A 19977-nucleotide genomic window follows, 5' to 3' on the forward strand; every position below is an offset into this window, starting at 1 on the left:
ACATCTAGTTTGCCACGTGCTGACAGCGAGAGTATCGGGCCTCAAAGTGTCAAATCAATTTTTAAAAACATAACAAATCATCCCCTACAACCTGACATTGAACAAACAATTAAAAACTACATTTGAAGGTAATTATAAATTAAATCAGTTTTGTGACAACAGCGCCACTAGCGTTCTACTACTAATATTTCTATTTTTCAAGCTCAAAACCTCCTTGCAAGTTAGAGAATCTTTTGCCTATGTTGTGCGGAAGAAACTATTGCCGCGGGTAGATCACCTCTTCGAGGTGCGTTATGATGTAAGATCTACCATATTGTACTCTAGTTGTATCTGTTCTTGTTAATACTGATAAGTTATGGTCGGAAGAGTATAAGAGAGTAACAAGTCACTAAGACCCACCTATTTGTCCTATATTATGAGGAGGTCGAAGTGGAAAAATGACTCAATCAGAATATGAGACTGGTTTCAATTCACGAGACAAGTTCTTTCAGTAGAAGCATTAACCTGAGAATGCTAATGTCGCTGCTGTTCGTGTTACCAACATCTAGTTTGCCACGCGCTGACAGCTTGAGTACCGGTCCTCAAAGTGTCAAATAAATTTTAAAATCCTCCACTACAACATGGCATCGAATAAACAATGAAAAGATACAGTTAAAGGTGATAATAAACTAATTAGGTTTTGTGAGAACAGCGCCATTAGCGTTCCACTACTAATATTTCTATTGTTCTTTCCAAGATCAAGTGCTTCACGGCGTGTATATGGGAAAGGTTTATCACAAAAAATAAGCATCGCTAAATCTTTCACCATTCGAAAATATATGTTTTAGCTTCCATTTGACGTGTTCCCCAAAAAAATCCACCGAGGGATCCCGAACATTTTTTTATATAAAATTTTTGTTCTTTATAGTACATTATTTTTAAATGTAATCATTGTGAGCTACAGTTTCGTTGGTATTAGGCTCGATGAAAGTTTTATTTCCATATAAAAGTTCGTAACATAAATATACATACATATATATTAGGTTTCGTTTATTAAAACCAAAACTGTCCTATGTGATTTAGAGGATTTAATAAGCTATAGGACACTTATTCGATTAAATATGTTGGAAGTTCGACTGATCACTTATTTATACTGTGAAAGTATATCGAATCGAGCACTGTTTCCTTTCATGGTTAGAATACATTAAATTTATTTTTCTTCTGTCTGGCATTACACCTCTGCTGGGACATAGCCTGCTTCCCAGCTGTCCCAGAGTTCGTTAAGTACTTAGTTTTTAATAGAGAGTTTTCTTTGCTAATCAACCGTAATTATTATGAGGTTCATGAAAAGTAGAATGGATCAACATTACAACAGTATACGCATGTAAATGGACTATGTTTGAACCCCCTAACATAAAGCTTAAAAAAATCTCATTAAGCATATTATTAAGGCATCCGGAGTAAGTATAAATCCAAAGATCGTTTTAATAGCATTCAATTTGTTTTGATGTTTTTAACATAAAATTTCAAAATTCTACAAGAATGTATTGGAAGATATTTCCTGTTGAATCGAACCTTAAAAAAATAATTTCATCGTGAAAGTGTTTTCAAGTCCATCTACTAGCACATCAACTGCCCTTCTACGCTTACTTGTACCATGTTCTATGTAAACCTTATAGACCGCGGGACAAAAAAACGGCAATCAACCATTATACTAAATAAAAAACACAGTTTTCAACATACTGATGAATTTATATCCTCTCCTTTATCATCTCACTACCAAACAAGTAAATCAAGCATCTTTGTATATCATATTCATTGTGATAAAGATGTAATATTAACACTGCAGCAGGTGTTATTGATTTGTAGAAATGGTTCAAAAGAGCTCTATTTCGTATCAATCGTTTTCAGCTTGAATTTAAAACTGAAATATGTAATTGAAGAGAAAGCTACGTGGAATTGTTATGATATTTTTTTCAGGATGGTTGGTTCGATCTCATTGGTCGAGAATATTAAAAAAAAACATTAATGAACGATTGGTGCATCAAATTCTCAGTTAATGAGTAACCGAAGAAATCTTATCTGAGAAGCTGGCTTTGTCTTAATAGGGGTGTAATACCAGACAAAAGAAAAATAAAATTCATCTTTCTAATCATGAACAGAAACAGTTATACACTAAAATCAAATACACACTTAAATCAGAATGTGGATCTCAGCTGAGCAAATCTCGGTTAATGGTCGTTTGCTGCCATCTTAAGGTGAAACATCTCGAAAACCATAGATGGCCGGCACAATGGCCGACTTGTGACACTACTCACGATTTCAAAGGCACAAAACTGGAGGAATAGTTGGCAATCCTTTCTGATCTTCTTATTTTAAGCTTTCTGCTAGTGCACAAAGCCAGAATAAAAAGTGCACTGTTGTTTGATGCTTTCTTTGCGAGATTTGTGCCTTTGAAGTTTTAGTGTAATCTTAGGAGTTGATTCAAAACTGTTTCACCTTAATAAAAGTGACAATATCAGCGGCACCCAAGGGTGCTGTTTTAAGTAAACTTGATTTTTTGCTGACATATCAGTAAAAATTATTTTGCTGACCGCTCAGCTGTGCGGTAAAAGAATGAAAATTAGTTGAGTGTGAGTGTGTCCTTCACTGTACGAATAAGTGTCCTATGGCATATTGAATCCACAAGATCACATGGGACAGTTATGTCCATTACAACATGTAATCTTATATATCTTTTGATATTTGGGCTACCATCGAGCTTGAGAGATTAATGAACTGCCTTTTATCATGATTATATCTGAAAATAATGTACTTCAGAAAAAAAAAATGGAATAAAAAAATGTTCAGGATCCCTCGGTGGATTTTTTTTTTTTTTGGGGAACACGTCCAATGAAAGCTAAAAACCTGTATTGTTGAATGGATTTAGCGATGCCTATTTTTTGTGATAATATTGTTCTACCAGACACGCCGTGGTTTATTTTAAAAAACTTGATACGCAAGAGTACCGATGCATGGTGAAAATCGGTATCATTCAACCAGCATAGTGGCCGAACAATGGTTCAATGGTGACAAACTGTTCTGTCCAAAAGGTATAAATAGCGGTATCCTTTTCTAAAGAGGTTCTATGCAAAATGGTGAAGAATGATAATTGTATAAAAACGACTACTTCATTGTTATTTCTTAATAGTATTGGAGTAGAACGGCATGCACTAAACAAAGGGCACGGGTATACCACAAAAGATCACAGAAAACTGGTCGCAGTGGTTCATCCCGAACAGAAACAGATTGCCTGAGTAGTGCGAGAGTAGAAACTTATCAAGAGGGCGTTACATCCATTTTGAAGCTTAAGGTCTCATCTTCGTGTGGAAAGAGTGGAGTTCCTATGTATCTTTTTATTAATATTTTCATACATTGTTTTCGTTATTAACTTTGATTTTATTTCAAATTTTATATATTTGCACCCGAATTATGTTGATGTTAATAATTCTGTTTTGAGAGATGGTGATCCTCCGCCATGGTCCCGTCTTCTTCTGCCAAACCATTTCGTATAAAAATATATCAAATTTCTTTTGCTGGTCCATTTGTGGTATTTTTGCGCAAAAAAATAGATACCGTAATCATTTTTTGGGATATTTCTTAAACATTTCACTTGAAAATGCGTATCTTTCAAGTTTTATTTTTTTAAAACAAGTACTGACACCCATTGCTGCCTATGCTGAATTTTGTTTTCTGAAAGTTTAAAGCCTGTTTAAAAAAATGTTTTAAGTGATTTTTTCATTCAGCTGATTTGGGGTAACATTGATCACACATGGCAACACCGTTCGGTAATATTGAAAATATTATAACTTACTAAGATTATGGTCTCTGAAGCCGAATATGAAGGTCAAACTTTCACAAGTAATTTACTTTTTGAGTTATTTTAAAATTATAAACTTCAATTGTGGAATACGCCTAAAGGTAGGAATCTCAAAATTCGGCAAAACTGGTAGGTAAATTCAGAGAAAAACGTATTAGTGTGAATATCGACTATTTTCAAAAATCCTTCGATCACATTGGCATAATGCTTGGTAATAGGAATCTGAGTTCTTTTAAGCTTCATTGCCATGTGTTTAGTAGTGTTAGGCATTGAGCGCATTGCACATTGGTCCCAAAGCCATATCTAGGAAGACAAAAATGATTGCGCCTAAACCGTCAATTTAAGATATATGGTGTCTTCGGCAAAGTTTCTCCATATTTTTCAGAGATGTGAAATTAGGGTGGCCCACATGGTTTACGAGATCAGCACATAAACTTTTTTGCTGACGCATTTAGGACTACACAATGTTCTACAATGTTTTAGAACAATCGATTTGGAGCAACTTTGCCGAAGAACCCAAATTTCTATCTCCTATGGTTCGCGAGTTATGATTTTTTTTAACAAAAAAGTTAGGGTGGTACTGAAAAATCGTTTTTTTCTTGATAACTTTTTTTACGATAATTTCTCGCAAAAACTTTGTTCCGAGCTCTTTTAGAACTTTTGATTGCGCAACTTTTTGCCGAAGGAACATTTGTTCTATCTCTTATGGTTACAGAGTTATCAGAAATTTTCTTCGAAAAAATTATTGTTTTAAAATGCGGATATCTCCGAAAGGCGCAAACGGATTTTCAATCTTTTGTCATTATTAGAAAGATTATCTTTTTCTCTGTTTATGGTGAAAAAACTGTGAGGACATTTTTTGTTTGAAACGATTGACAAAATTTTGAAAATAATATGTTTTTTAACCGATAATTGTCCATAACATGCAAAATATTCGAGATAGCTCTTTGGTGCCTTCAGCAAAAATGGGCAAAATTGAAAGTTCTGAAAGTGATTCATACAAAGTATTCATAAAAAATCAACGGTTTAAGATATATTCACCATAAACCGAATTTTATATGATAAAGAAAGCGAAAAAAGAGATTTTTGCTGAACAACCGGAATAACTGTATGTAAAATCATTTAAAATTGAAAATATATGTAATGAAATAAGATCGATCGCAGTAAGCGAAATCTTAGGAGTTAGGGAAAGTTAGTTGCTGAAGCAGTTTTAAGGGGGCAGGATCCGTCATTGATTTCAGAATTTTCAAAAGCAGTTTTTTCGTTCAAAATCAAGAAAATTTATAGGAAAATGTGTTCACTGTATTCTATTCTCCAATCGGAACACAGTGAACACATTTTCATCGAATATTTTTTGTTTTCGAACAGAAAAACTGCTTTTGAAGTGTCAATGATGACGATGACGGCGCGTTGAACGTTAACAGTGATCCAAGGAACATTAATCCATAAACGAAGTCTTGTTATTTCTCGCGACATAATGTTTGTCCCGCTAACCTATGCCGTGGTTGGTTATAAGTTGCTACCGCTTCGGCTTACTAAGCAGAAGGTCATGCGTTCAATACCGGTCCCGTTCATTATATTATCAACCCTTAACGATAACAAAACGTATACTTTGAAGAATTCCTTCAAATTACCAAAACCTTACTTCTCGTGATATCCTCCCATAGAAATATAGAAGTATCTGTAATTGTTCTATCTGGGCATTCAACTTATCCCATTCAATTCAATCAAATCCAATAAATCTGCCACAACGAATTAGTCAGGGCAGCATTCGCCTGTTGAAGAATGTATGAATCTTGAATTTGAACCAGATATAAATCCTAATTACTTGTCTAAGGTAACGAACCAGAAGGTGGGTCTTGATCACTCAAAAACTGCTTCAGCAAATAATTTTCCTTTTTTCAACTCCTCAGATTCCGCTTACTATGATCGATATCAGTACATGATAATTCAATTTTAAATGACTTTACATACAGTTATTTCGATTGTTCTAGCAAATATCTCTTTGTTCGCTTTCTTCACCATATAAAATTCAGTTTATGGTAAATATATCTTAAAGCGTTGATTTTTTATGAATATTTTGTATGAAGCACTTTCAGAACATTCAATTTTGCACATTTTTGCTGAATGTACCAAAGAGCTGTCTCGAATATTTTTCAAGTTATGGACAATTATCGGTTAAAAAACATATTATTTTCAAAATTTTGTCAATCTTTTCAAACAAAAAACGTCCTCACAGTTTTTTCACCATAAAAAGAGAAAAAGATAATCTTTCTAATGCCGACAAAAGATTGAAAATCCGTTTGCGCTTTTCGGAGATATCGGCATATGAAAACAACAATTTTTTCGAAGAAAATTTCTGATAACTCTGTAACCATAAGAGATAGAACAAAAGTTCCTTCGGCAAAAAGTTGCGCAATCAAAAGTTCTAAAAGTGCTCGAAACAAAATTTTTGCGAGAAATTATCGTATAAAAAGTTATCAAGAAAAACCCGATTTTTCAGTGCCACCCTAATTTTTTTGTTAAAAAAATCATAACTCGCGAACCATAGGAGATAGAAATTTGGGTTCTTCGGCAAAGTTGCTCCAAATCGGTTGTTCTAAAACATTGTAGAACATTGTGTAGTCCTAAATGCGTCAGCAAAAAAGTTTATGTGCTGATCTCGTAAACCATGTGGGCCACCCTAATTTCACATCTCTGAAAAAAATGTCTGAAAAATATGGAGAAACTTTGCCGAAGACACCATATATCTAAAATTGACGGTTTAGGCACAATCATTTTTGTCTTCCTAGTTATGGCTTTGGGACCAATGTGCATTGTTCTAAAGAGTGTGGCTTAGATTTCCACTCCATACTGGAACACTTTTCGTTAGGACTTTTTCGACCATGCAAATACGTTGTTTTTTGTGGTGCTTTATTTACAGAACAAATTGACCACTTTTCCTATTAAAAATAAAAGCACAGCTTCTAGGAATTGTAACTGCGAATATATAAGTTATTAGAGTGGTTCAAACAATCATTTTTGCTTCACACCGCTTCTATTCTAGATCAATTTCTGAGTATCCTCCCAAAATTTGAGCTCATTCGTATGAAAACTGAGACTGCACAAGCTCTTCAAAGTTTGTATGGGAATTACTATGGGAAAAGGAAGCAATTTATTCAATCGGTCATAGTGTTTGCCCATGTGCTCCTGAGGATTAGAGCTATGCAGATACTGTTAGATACATGCATTAGCTACAACTTTGCCGAAGGCCGTTTTCAAATTGGACGCCTCAGTAATTAGTTATCGATTTTTTATGAATTGAAAATCTCCGGCTATAATAATTGAGCTGCTCTTCAGGCATCACTGGATTTATGTAGTGAAACATAGTAGGGTAGATGTACCAGTTATGGACATAGTGGTTCCCAATTTCGCCATATGTGATTACTTTAATGTCTTCAAAAAATTTGAAAACTTTTGTGTGTTGTAGTAGTTAGATTTAAGATATACCTTGATGTTCAAACATTCAAAAAGATTTAAAATGTAAATGTTATCAAAAATTCACATTTGGCCAAATAGGGCACCACTATGGCCATAACTGGTACACTTTCCCTAGTCATGATTTGTGTGTGCTAGCAGATGCAGTATTGTTGCCTGTTCAGAAGTTACATGAGCACGGTTGAAGAATTTGCGATTGGGTATAAGTCAATAACTTATTACTGAGACGTCCGATTTGAAAACGGTCTTCGGCAAAGTTGTAGCTGATGCATGTATCTAACCTCCAAGAGCACATGGGCAAACATTACGACCGATTGCTGAAATTTTGGGAGGACACTCAGAATTTGATGTAGGATCGAATGAGCGGTGTGGAGCAAAAACAATTTTTTTTAAACCACGCTAATAAGTTATAATCCTGTTGCATATAAGTATAAAAATCATTTCAAATCAATTATACGATGCACTGTTAGCTTCCGAATAAAATTAATTCGTATGAAAAATTTAGCAGTTAAAATAAAACGGTTTGCTTTTGAAGCAGTTCCAACTTGCATAACATTGATGTAGGGAAAGTGTACCAGTTATGGCCATAGTAGTTCCCTATTTGGCCATAGGAGACATTTTGATAACTTTCACATTTTAAGTCTTTTGAATGCTTTAGCATCAAGATATATCTTAAATCTAACTACTACAACATACAAAAATTTTCAAAATTTGAAGACTTTAAATTATTTACGTATGGCGAAATAGGGAACCACTATGTCCATAACTGGTACACTTACCCTAATATCAGCTTGAGTTTGGTTGGTTGGTTTGACTTTATTAACGAGATTTTTAGCCCTGGGCTAGTTCATCTCGGGACCAACGGCTTTACTTCCCTTCCGAAGGAAGTCGTCACTATAACTTTTTACGTCATAAGTGATTATGTCGGGGGATGGGAACGACCAAAATTATTGACCAAATAAGGTACCGTGGGGTAAGTCGACACAGAAAAATCAATAGTTTACTTCAACTTTATGTGTAGCTCACATGAATATTGTAATTCTTACTTGAGTATAAGCAACAAGATTTAAAAATAATCAGATAAAATACTTATGTGTGGCGTTGATAGTTCTTCAAATATTTTAGGGTTTAACCTTCCATTGAATTGAGAGTCTCCTCCGAATGGTATGAATCGTCAATTCATTTTCTCTAAAAACTAACACTTTCACCCCCTTCTAACTTTTTTACACATTTTCGCCTCCCTGATACCGAAAACCGCCCAGGGGGACAAATTGTCCCACTTTGTGAATCACTGGTCTAAAAGAAGCCTCAATCCCTTGAATATGTTATCACGAGCTACTCTATTCCTGTTTCCAAAAAATATTCAATTTGGTTTCCCGTTTTTTCTACTTTTAGCTTCCCATTGGACTGGTTCGTCAACGAAATGTCATCGAATCCTGCTCTGGCGAGGACAATCCTGCAGCATTTTGTGGACAGCAACAAGGATGGACTGGTGACAACGAACGAGTTGCTCAGCTCTAGTGCTAGTGATAGTAACGACCTGTTCTAAAAAAATCCACTTGTTGCAAATTCCACATTGAGCCCTCTTGTCCCACCGATGATGTATCTTAAATAGATTCTCAGCAACAATCGACTAAAATAACCGGAAAACCTTTTTCGAACTAGCCTAGTGTTTGTTAAGCGTTCAGCGATGAAATCAGAGAGGAAGCCTTGTAAATTGCAAACATAAAACCTTGAATGTTAGCTCTTCTCTATGATTATTGATTCTTTTAATGCAGACTGTTACCCCGTGAGACGTTACGCACTTTAGCATTAGAAAGGAAAAGTTGATTTGTGATGTAGATTAGTTTATATGTAGCAATATGGAGTTATAATTTAGTTTATGAGTTACGGTTCATTACAAAATGGCAGATATGGCGTGGGAAATACGTTCACCACGACTGATAGGCTTAGTAAGGCAAGAGCTTAGAAATAACCAATGCAGGCTGGAAGTTGTGTTATTTCTAAGCTTCTGTTCTATCAATCTGCCAAAGAGTAAAGAAAGTCAGCTACATGCAAATAAGAGCACATAATTTGGTAAGCATGTTAAAGGGACATAATTAGTCCTGAATCATTGTGAAAAACGAGAGAAAGCTACCTTATAAACGAAAAGATATCAAACCAAAGCACTGTATTATACATAATTAAACTGCAGAGAACTTATATTGTGCAAAGAAAACTCACAAAATGCAATTGAAGAATAAAACTTGAAAATTACTGTACAGCGTTATTTCCATGCGTGAAAACTTTATCCTCGTTTCGAGTGGCGGGGCAATCTATCCGCAAATTGTCTTGTTCATGTAGAGTTTCCCTGCAAGTCCGAAGCAGCCACTGGTTTTTCTGGTGAGTGAGTTTTGCAATCATCTGCGCTGCCTTATGAAATGAGGCTTCATGTAATGCAATCCAGCACACAACAATTATAATTGTAGGAAGCAAAACGCTGAAATCAAATCAGTTTGCACCAAGGGAAGTTCGCACTAAGTTGAACTTGGCGTTTTGAGTATCGAGTTGAGTTTATTTTCAAACCAACTTTTAGCAAAGTAGGTATTACCCGAATGTGAATGCCAAGCTTGGCAAAAAGTTGTAAGATTTTGTTTCAAATACCCTGATGCTATCATAAAACACTGTCTACCCAAGTTAGTTTGGAACTTATTGAAGTTAAACAATGATAGACTCATAACTATAAAAAATGTTAAAAATTAAGATAAGAGGAGATGAAGAAGACTTGAGATTTTTTACGCATCATGTAAAAAATCATCAAAGTTGTTCCAAGTAGTTGATGGACATATATCCGTGGCGGTAAAAGCACAGTAACTTATCAAAACCAAGATGAGGCTCGTGGGTTCGAATCCCCCTCGACTTCCCGGGGCATAGAGTTTCTTCGTGCCTGCCACACGATTATACGAATGCAAAAATGATCTATTGGTGAAGAAAACTCTCGGCTAATAATTGTGGGAATGCTCATAAGAATATCAAGGTGAGAAGCAAACTCTGTCCCAGAGGGGAAGTAACGCCGGAAGATGAAGACGTTGTTGAACAGCCTATCGAGAAGTTTCAAACTGAGCTGTGTGCAATTAAAGCTGGAAGATATAGGGTAAGTGTACCAGTTATGGACATAGTGGTTCCCTATTTCGCCATACGTAAATAATTTAAAGTCTTCAAATTTTGAAAATTTTTGTATGTTGTAGTAGTTAGATTTAAGATATATCTTGATGCTAAAGCATTCAAAAGACTTAAAATGTGAAAGTTATCAAAATGTCTCCTATGGCCAAATAGGGAACTACTATGGCCATAACTGGTACACTTTCCCTACATGGTACAGAATTCCAGATAAAAAAAGACAAAAAATCATCTTGAGTACTTATTAGCAGCTGTATATTTCGAACCAAAATTAGTGCATATAGCTATGAGCAACCGACCAGTATAAGTGCAAGACATTGCTTGAAGCTGATGAAGCTGATAAGCAAAAAACTTGTTCAGTCAATTCTATTTCTCTCTCTCTCTTATGCTATCACATTTCAATTCAATAAAGCACTTCTGTATGGGTACGACCACCACGATGATGAATGGTGATTAATAATAAACTTTTTGTGCTGCGTTTTGCAGAAACATGCCAATGTTATATGAAACGAATCGAAGTTTCAATTGCTGCTCTAGTAGAAAGTAGGAATTGATCGGCCACCACAAATTCAATTGGATAATGGGAATTTTGCTGAAGTTTTAGATCATCGCTTAAAAAACCTCGTATTATTTGATTCTAAATTATGTGAACATATCACCAGTTTGGAAGATTCTCACTCCACAACGCAGTTTATTTTTTTGCAGCGATGGCGACAAATATTCGCCGCAATTTTGCTGGTGTGTTACTGTGCAATGGTTTAGATTAAAATTAGATGTTTTATGTCTTCAAAAAAAATAAATCGTATTACATTTACATCTTCCTTATAAAATGATAAGCTTCTGAGTCAGAAGCTAAGACAAGACGTGTCAGGTCATAGTGCAAATATGAAACCAATTGCCTGACAAAAAAGACCACTTCTCATTGGTCGTTTTGGCAAAGGCCTACTTTCACATCGTTGAGTTGGATTGCAACAGGGCACTTCGTTGCTAGCCTGGCCGTGTTGCTAGTTTATATATTAGAGTTTTTATCGAAAGTTTGGAAATTTTTCATGAAATATTTTTGTTTCAAATCCATTTATACTCGATCTTATGCTTACCACATGTGCTCCAACAATGCTAAAATAATTTAAAAATACATAATTGAATGCAATATAGTGGAAATTGTGTCAATTTTCTCTTAAAATATAGCTCGTTTTGTATATAAACCTGATTTTTTTTAATACGATAGCATTCTCTTTTGCATTGTATGAATGAAGCGTACAAGAAACAACCAAATTATGCGTTTTGATATTTGATTTTTTTACAAGATTTGCTTAAAAAGGATATTAGTAGCACTGACTTTTGTATCGTCAAGGTTATTGACTGAAAACCAACGGGGCAGCCTTAGTTGAGCTGTCACGTCCTGTCCTAGGTCAGAAGTAGCCTAGGCAAACTGCCTCTCCTAGCCGACTTAAGGTGACACGGGAGACCGTGTTATTTTCCCTATCTTTTGTCTCACTCTAACAATTATCATCAAAAGTTTGCAGAAGCAAATCTCTAGTTTTAGTGAACCGATTAAACTGAAAATTTATTGGGCTACATATATACAATTATAATGATACATTTTTCGCATCGATATATTGAGTGGCACTTGAGATTTGCTTCTTCAAATGAAGAGGGTAATTAAAACACCGTCCCGTGCGGCCTTAAGGTCAAGTAGCCCGTTATTGAAATTTGTACGCGTCGTCGATGGTTGTTGCCTGGGAGGAAGAAACCAATACAAAATTTCTGTGCGTCATAGTGAGCCGGGATTCCGCTGTCACGAACTGTCACTGTGAGCCCAGATCTCAAACATTGGACTAACATGGAAAAAGCGCGTAACCGATCAAAACACATTTTCGCATTTCATCAAAAGTGACAAAAATCGAATGAAAATCAGTTCCTACACATAATGCAAGTAATGTCGCGTGAGTACCTTTAAATCTGATTGAATATAAAGCATTGAAAAACGCATAGTTTTACTTTTTCCAATGAAAATGAATAATTAGTGCATAGAAAACTGTGTCCCTTTTTCCATGTTTGCATCTGTGCCTCCCTCCCAGGTTGTTGCTAATTCATCTCACGATTTCGAATCAAAGAAATCAGTTGGTTTTGCACTGACACAGCTGAAAAAGTATCAGCATACTTTATGTATGTTAGCGCGTACAGTGATACTGAGTTTCATCACTTTGAAATGCAAGCTGAAAAGTCATCATTGATGCCAAAACGAATGACGGCCTACTTAGCCTTAAACAATGTTCCAGGGGATCAGGCTCGGCAGGGCTAATCCTCTGCAGCCAACTCTTGGTCGGTGCGCCATAAGTGCTACAATTTTGACATATAGTGAGTGACAGACGTAGTTAATGCATTCCCGCATTCGGTATCCGCACACATTCTCTATATTATATTGTCATGGGACGTGTCCCTCCCGCATGTAGCGTGCATGTGATCTCTCACAACAATGAAACGGAGGCAATCGAACACGACATTCTTCGTTGTTTCCTCCTCCCCAGCACAATTGGGGCACGCAAGATATTCTGAGTGCCCAAACCTATGCAGGTACTGCCTACAGCAACCATGTCCTGACAGAAACTGCCGCAGGTGGAAGTTCTCTCCCTCATGGTTTCTTTCGTACCAATCTGATACATTTGGTATTAGCCTATGGGTCCATCTACCTTTAGTGGAGTTATCCCATTCCTGCTTTCAACCTTTGAGCGTAGCGTTTTCACACGCTTTGCGGACTCCTCTGGTACCTCTTTGGTTGGTTGAAGCATTGAACATCCTTCTCAATGACGAGCCCAGCCCGATGGGTGTAGTCCTGGCTGTGATGCACACGACCTCTTTAGAAACCGTCCGGTATGCGCTTGCTACTCTCAAGGACATATCTCCTTGGGTACCAAAATGGCCTCTAATATGGCATCTTACTTCCCCCTTCACTTTCCACTCCCTCCTCCCACGCTTCTCACAGTGTTTCGGAGAGCGATCACAAAAAATGATTATTTGAAGTTACTAACCTTATTTTAGAGCGGTGGTTTCTTAATAGAAAGCATTCCATAATGTGTTTTTCACAAATTACCTGTTTTTGGATGCAAACAAGTAGTTATTGCTGTGATTTGTGTTGTAAAATATCACGCACTACCGAATCACTTCTTCTTCACGCACCGTGTTGTTGTTTGAAGGCTTTTCGGTGCCCGTTCTAAAATTCACTTTTCATGGTATTTCTACTCACCGTGACAATTCAAAAATTTGATGCGATACTTGTAACACTTTATTGTTTCTCGCGCCGTGCTTCTGGGAGCAGTAAAACACTTAAGTTTACCGATTTGTGCTCGAAAAATAACACCGAAATACGAATTCACTGGGCAAACATTGTTTATGAATCGGATGCGCAGCTCTCACTGATTGGAAGTGATGTCAGTTTTTATGTTTGGAATTGAAATTGTTTGGATATTCATACACTTGCTACAACCACGTATTTTACACTTTCATAACACTGAGATGGTGTACAATATCACAAGTGTTGCAAAACATTTTTATGCTTTAGAAAAACAATGTACGACGCAATTGAACAGCAAAAATGAATATTAGATATTATACAGTACAATTGACTGAAGACTTGAAATGCATACTGATGGCAACTTTCTCCGTCCGTGAGAAGCGAGAGAAGAGAGGAGCACGCATGGTGTGAAAAATGCTTATAATTTTTGTCAAAAAATATGTTTCCACTTCCAAATGAAATAAATTGTGATTTTGAGCTTTATGGAAGTTGTTGAAGAATTCATATCGACATTAATACATTTGTATGAAACGTGTGCAAGTATACTGCCTACATAATTCTGTAGGTGGAGGTATACATGGAACATGATGATTTATTTTTGGCCGACGCACATAACATTGGGCTCCACCGTGTTGGGTAGTTCGAAAGGGTGGTTTAGCGGGTGGCTCGAGTGGGTGGCAACATTATGTTTACGTGCTCAATGAACCTTCACCTTAAGCACATAATGCTTATACGTGATTTCCAACCGCTTTAAGTTTCTGCTCGTGCTAAGGTCTTCCATACCTTGGTACGGGTAGCGCATTTCTAACATTTAGGCGTTTTCATCGCAATTCTTGAAATTAACTATTCATTATTTCTTTAAATATTGCATTATTTGGATTCAGGGAGCTCATATTTATTAAGTAGAGTCGTTTCAAAAAATAATAATAATCGCATTGACAAGTGATCAATTTCACCCCGAAACGGGATCCCTGATTTTTTTAAGGGATGATTTCTAGCACTAAAAACACATTTGTTAGGAAATTTTGGCACTTGAGCAAAATAGGCTGACCGTCGTACTTGTGCTTTTCTATGGAAAATAAGACATGCCTCGATATTTACCCATTTATCAATACTTTAGTCATGAAAATCAATAGTTTTCATTATTGGAGTCGATTCGTAAAAAGATTTCCAATCGATTGGTGTAAGAATCTCGAAAATCTATGCGGGCGTTAGTATGTTATTAACTGTCAAAATCTAACCACTTTTCGTGACGCGAGTGATTTTTCGTTTTTCGAAATTGAACCCCAGTATGTTGCCCGTAACGCGGGTAGATCACCTTTTCGAGGTGCGTTACGGTTTTTTTTTTTTTCTTCTAAGCAATGGGGGGATAATCTGCTCAACAGACTCCGGACCGAGGTCCGGGAGTGTGGGGTTGGGGACCATTTACTACGTACAAGCAGTAAACAGGACTACACCCCCGACCCACTAAACCATTTCCATTGCCGCCAAACCCTTCGTCTCTCCGGGACCACCAAGAAGGCATTGCTTCGGAGAGGGGCTATTGCACATCGCATCCTCCAGGTTAGCTGCGTAGCCATGCAGCAACGAACATCGATGACACGCTTATGGGGGTCCACCAAGGTAGCATGCTGGCGCATTGCCAGCTTCCCGGGTGGTCCTCACCTCCCGTTGTCCGCTGAAGGCGGGCAGGGTCGACCACTAAGCCCGCGCCCAGCTGCACCGCAGGTATCAAGAACTGATACTGCGGGCTTCGCAATTTGACCTACTGAAGGCTCAGGCCCTATCAGCTAGCACCAGCTGGGATTGCTGACGAAGGGGCCTCCACCTGCCCCGAACAACCAGAGGCTCGTATCCACCCAGTAGGCCGGCGCCACGACAGCAGCGCTACCAGGATGTTCTCACCGCGGCCACTTAATCGCTGTAAGGGTCGATTTCGACCGTAGGGCACCGGTATGACCTACGTAGCCGACTGCGAACCCTTGGACCACCTGTTGATTAGCGTCTGCACTAGTCACTCCTCGAGTCCACACGCCACCTCCTTTGGAGTTCCGAGACGATGTGGGTGATAGCCGATGAAACGGCATTCCAGCCAAACTCGTCTGCACACATCCTCTGGACCAAATTGTCCGGAGTCGTGTCCCGACCGCATGTGGCAAACATGCGGTCACGCATTGTGCGGAAACGCGGGCACACGAACAAAACGTGTTCCGCCGTTTCCTCTAAACCTGCACAAACTGGACATTCGGGAGAACCCGCATGACCGAAACGGTGTAGATATTGTCTAAAGCATCCATGACCCGAAAGGACCTGTGTTAGGTGGAATGTTAGTTCCCCATGGCGCCTATTAACCCAGATATCTAACCTCGGAATCAACCTGTGAGTCCACACTCCCTTGGTGGAACTGTCCCACGCACGCTGCCATTTGACCATGGAGGCCAGTCTGGCAGTCCTGCGTATGCCTCTTGTGCCGCGCATTTCGAAGCACTCTATGTCTTCCATGATAAGGATACCAATAGGCATCATACCGGTGATGACACAAAGTGCATCGTGTGACACGGTACGGTACGCGCTCGCAACCCTCAGGCACATTAGCCTATAAGTACTCTCTAGCTTGCTACGGTAGCTATCGGTACTCAAAGCCGTGCCCCAAGCCGGGCCACCATACCTCAGTATGGACGAGGCGACACTGGCCAGAAGCTTACGCTTGCTGGCGTACACCGCAGAGCTATTGGACATCATCCGGGACAGTGCCACAATAGCTGTGGAGGCTCTCTTGCAGGCATAATCGACATGGCTACCGAAGGTAAGCTTGTCGTCGATCATCACCCCCAAGTGTTTGACGGAGCGCTTCGAAGTGATTGTGCAGTCGCCTACACTGATCACCGCTTGCTACACCGACTTTCGGTTGTTGACAACAACAGCCTCCGTTTTGTGGTGAGCCAATTCCAGTTTCCTGGAGCTCATCCACTCCTCCACAATTGCGATCGAGTGGGCTGCAGTCAATTCCACTTCTTCGATCGATTCACCGTAGACCTCCAGCGTAATATCGTCGGCAAAGCCAACGATGACCACACCCGCCGGGAATTTTAATCTCAACACCTCGTCGTACATGACATTCCATAACACCGGACCCAGGATGGAACCTTGCGGGACTCCTGAGGTTATGTGAAAGCACTTCCGACCCACCTCTGTGTCATAGACTAATACCCGATTCTGGAAGTAACTTCCGAGAATCTTGTACAGGTACTCGGGTATCCCCAGACGCAGGAGCGCATCAGCAATAGCCGCCCAGCTGGCACTATTAAATGCATTCCTTACATCCAGAGTCACTACTGCGCAGTAGCGAATACCCCTCCTCTTACGCTGGAGTGCTATCTCAGCGGTTTTCTTAACCGTCAGAATAGCGTCTACAGTGGACCTCCCTTTCCGGAAGCCGAACTGGTTGCCTGAGAGACCATTTACACCCTCGGTGTACCTCGACAGTCTGTTGAGGATGATCTTCTCGAGCACTTTCCCCACCGTGTCGATCAAGCATATTGGTCTATACGCCGACGGGTCACCGGGTGGTTTCCCCGCCTTTGGCAATAGTACCAGGCTCTGCCTCTTCCACGCATCTGGAAATACTCCCTCGTCCAGGCATATCTGCATAGCAGATCTGAACATACCGGGAGCCTCCAAGATTGCGACTTTGAGGGCCAGGTTTGGAACTCCGTCCGGACCTGGTGCCTTCCCCATGCTTAGGGATTTTGCAATCCCAACAAGTTCCTCATCAGTTACTCTATCCTCATCACCAGCCCCAATCCCCGGCTGTCCTACAAAAGGAGGCCATGGGCTAGGGTTGTGGCGCGGGAAGAGCCCCTCGATGATCCCCTCCAGCATCTGTGGAGACTGCTCCGTAGGAGCAATTGCACCTCTTGTCTTCGCCATTACGATCCTGTAGGCATCACCCCACGGGTTCGCGTTGGCACTCTGACAGAGTCCCTCGAAGCAGGCCTTTTTGCTTGCCCTTATCTCAGACTTCAGCGCGACTTTGGCAGCGGTGAACACCGCCCGTCGTTCTTCACGCTCCTGCTCGGTACGTGCTCGCTGCATCCGTCTCCTGGCCCGTAGGCAGGCACGGCGCAGGTTCGCAATAGCTTGAGTCCACCAGTATGTCGGTGGTCTCCCATTCCTAGGGTGGACTTTTCTAGGCATGGTCGCATCGCATGCACGCGTAAGCACCGCTACCAGTTCGTCCCCGCTTAGGCCGAGTAGGTTACGCTCACGGCGGAGCGCCTCCCTAAGTACTTCATCATTGAAGTACGATGTCTTCCACCTACGAGGGCTTGGCCTTGACCTAGCCGCTTCCTCAACCCGCTGCCTGCTGTTGTTGTAGTCGATACTGTAGCGAACCGCCAGGTGGTCGCTGTGAGTGTAGGCATCGTCTACCCTCCAGTTCGAACTACTCGTTAGGCCAGGACTACAAAAAGTAACGTCGATAATCGACTCCGCTCCGTTACGGCTGAAGGTACTTTTGGCACCAACATTAGCCAGATCGACATCTAGCACGGCCAGTGCCTCTAGCAGGATTTGACCTCGCTGGTTCGTGTTACGGCTTCCCCATTCCACGGCCCAGGCATTGAAGTCACCCGCTATTACAACTGGCCTTCGCCCTGTCAGCGCGGTCGTCATACAGTCCAGCATCTGCGTGAACCGCTCGGTCGACCAACTCGGAGGCGCATAGCAGCTACAGAAGAGGACCCCGTTTACTTTGGCGATCACGAAGCCCTCGTAGGTAGTAGACACCAACTGCTGGACAGGGTATTTACCCGTTGTCCATATCGCCGCCATTTTTCCGGATCCATCCACGACCCAGTTGCCGTTGCCGGCGGGTACTCGGTATGGGTCCGATATGATGGCGATGTCCGTCCCCCACTCAGCAACTGACTGGTACAGCAGTTGCTGAGCTGGGTCACAGTGGTTCAGGTTCAGCTGCGTTACCTGCACTGTGATTTTTCGTTGATGGCTCGTTTGAAGGTCGGGGACCTTGAGCCTCCCGTTGGGTGATTGTTGTTCACGGACTTGCCGGAACAAATCAAGCACTTGGGAGGGTTCTTGCAGCCTAGTGCCTTATGACCTTCCTCACCACAACGCCTGCACAACTTAGTCCTATCAGGGCCTTTACAGTCCCAGGACTTGTGTCCAGGTTCCCTGCACCTAAAGCAGATCACTGGTTGCTCATGTATGTTCTGGTCATACTGACCAACCAACCTTGATCTTACCTACCTTAGCGGACTTATTTGCGTCTGCCACAGGTAGGTGTACTAAGGCCACCTGAGTACCTGCCGGACCTTTCCGTAGCTGAACGGCGGTGGTGGGCACCTGCACTTCGCACTGTTGCCGCAGTGCCGTGACGAGCTCTTCTGCGTTAGTGATCTCGTCAAGGTTCATCACCTTCAGAGTCACTGACTGCGTCAGAGCCCTCACTTCAACACCAGCGCCAAGGACCTCTTCCGCCAAACTTTTGTAGGCGGCGCCCTTGCACTCCTTGTCGCGCTTAAGCTCGAGGATCATTTCACCTGTACGAGTGCGTCTGACACTGCGTACGTCGGCTCCTAGATCCGCAAGCTTCGCGTCACTGCGCATCGCCTTCAGGACTTCCGAGTACTTGGACTCTTCCGTCTTGATGATGATCGCATCACCCTTTTCGCGCTTGGCACCTACCCTCCTACCTTTCTTAGGTCTGGTATCCCTGCGCTCCTGTTTCTCCTGTTTCTTCTTCTTTTTCTTCCTCACTACGGTTGTCCAGGGGGCGTCCCCCCCCTGCTCCGCCCTGACCTGTGGTGATGGAGGACCTCTCAAAGGTCGCAACCCCCTGTTCCCATCACTCCGTGAGGGGCCAGCCTTTTCGGGCCCACCCTTCTCGGCTTTCCGGGACGCCTGGCTGGGGTCCGATTTTCCGGCACTTCTGCCGGTTTTCGGGGTCAGTATCCGCCTGGCCTTACGAGCGCCGCCGGGTAGCTCCTCCCCTGACGGCTGCCTCGCGCGCTTCTGCGATTGCTTGCTGTAAGCATTCGCTTCCACGCTTTTGGGGCTGCCCGCGAAAACGAAGGGTTCCGTCTGGGTAGACTTCGGCACCTTCAGTTCCACGGGTTCTGCCGCAGCCACAGTCACCATGGTTCTGCTTGGCCGCCAACATTGACTTACGAAGTCTAAGCAAGGCCTG

General features: G+C 40.9%; 1 protein-coding gene across 1 annotated transcript in view; it reads left to right on the forward strand.

The window, feature by feature from the left end:
• The window catches only part of LOC5572123 (allatotropin), a 116729-nt gene extending 107153 nt beyond the window's left edge, over positions 1–9576 (forward strand). The window contains 1 exon segment of the mRNA XM_001660152.2: positions 8711–9576. Within this exon segment, the coding sequence (XP_001660202.1) occupies positions 8711–8864 (154 nt within the window). The 3' untranslated portion in view covers positions 8865–9576.
• Positions 9577–19977: the final 10401 nt, after the last annotated feature.

The sequence above is a fragment of the Aedes aegypti genome, chromosome 3 (assembly GCF_002204515.2).
Source record: "Aedes aegypti strain LVP_AGWG chromosome 3, AaegL5.0 Primary Assembly, whole genome shotgun sequence".
In the NCBI taxonomy this organism is placed as follows: Eukaryota; Metazoa; Arthropoda; class Insecta; order Diptera; family Culicidae; genus Aedes; species Aedes aegypti.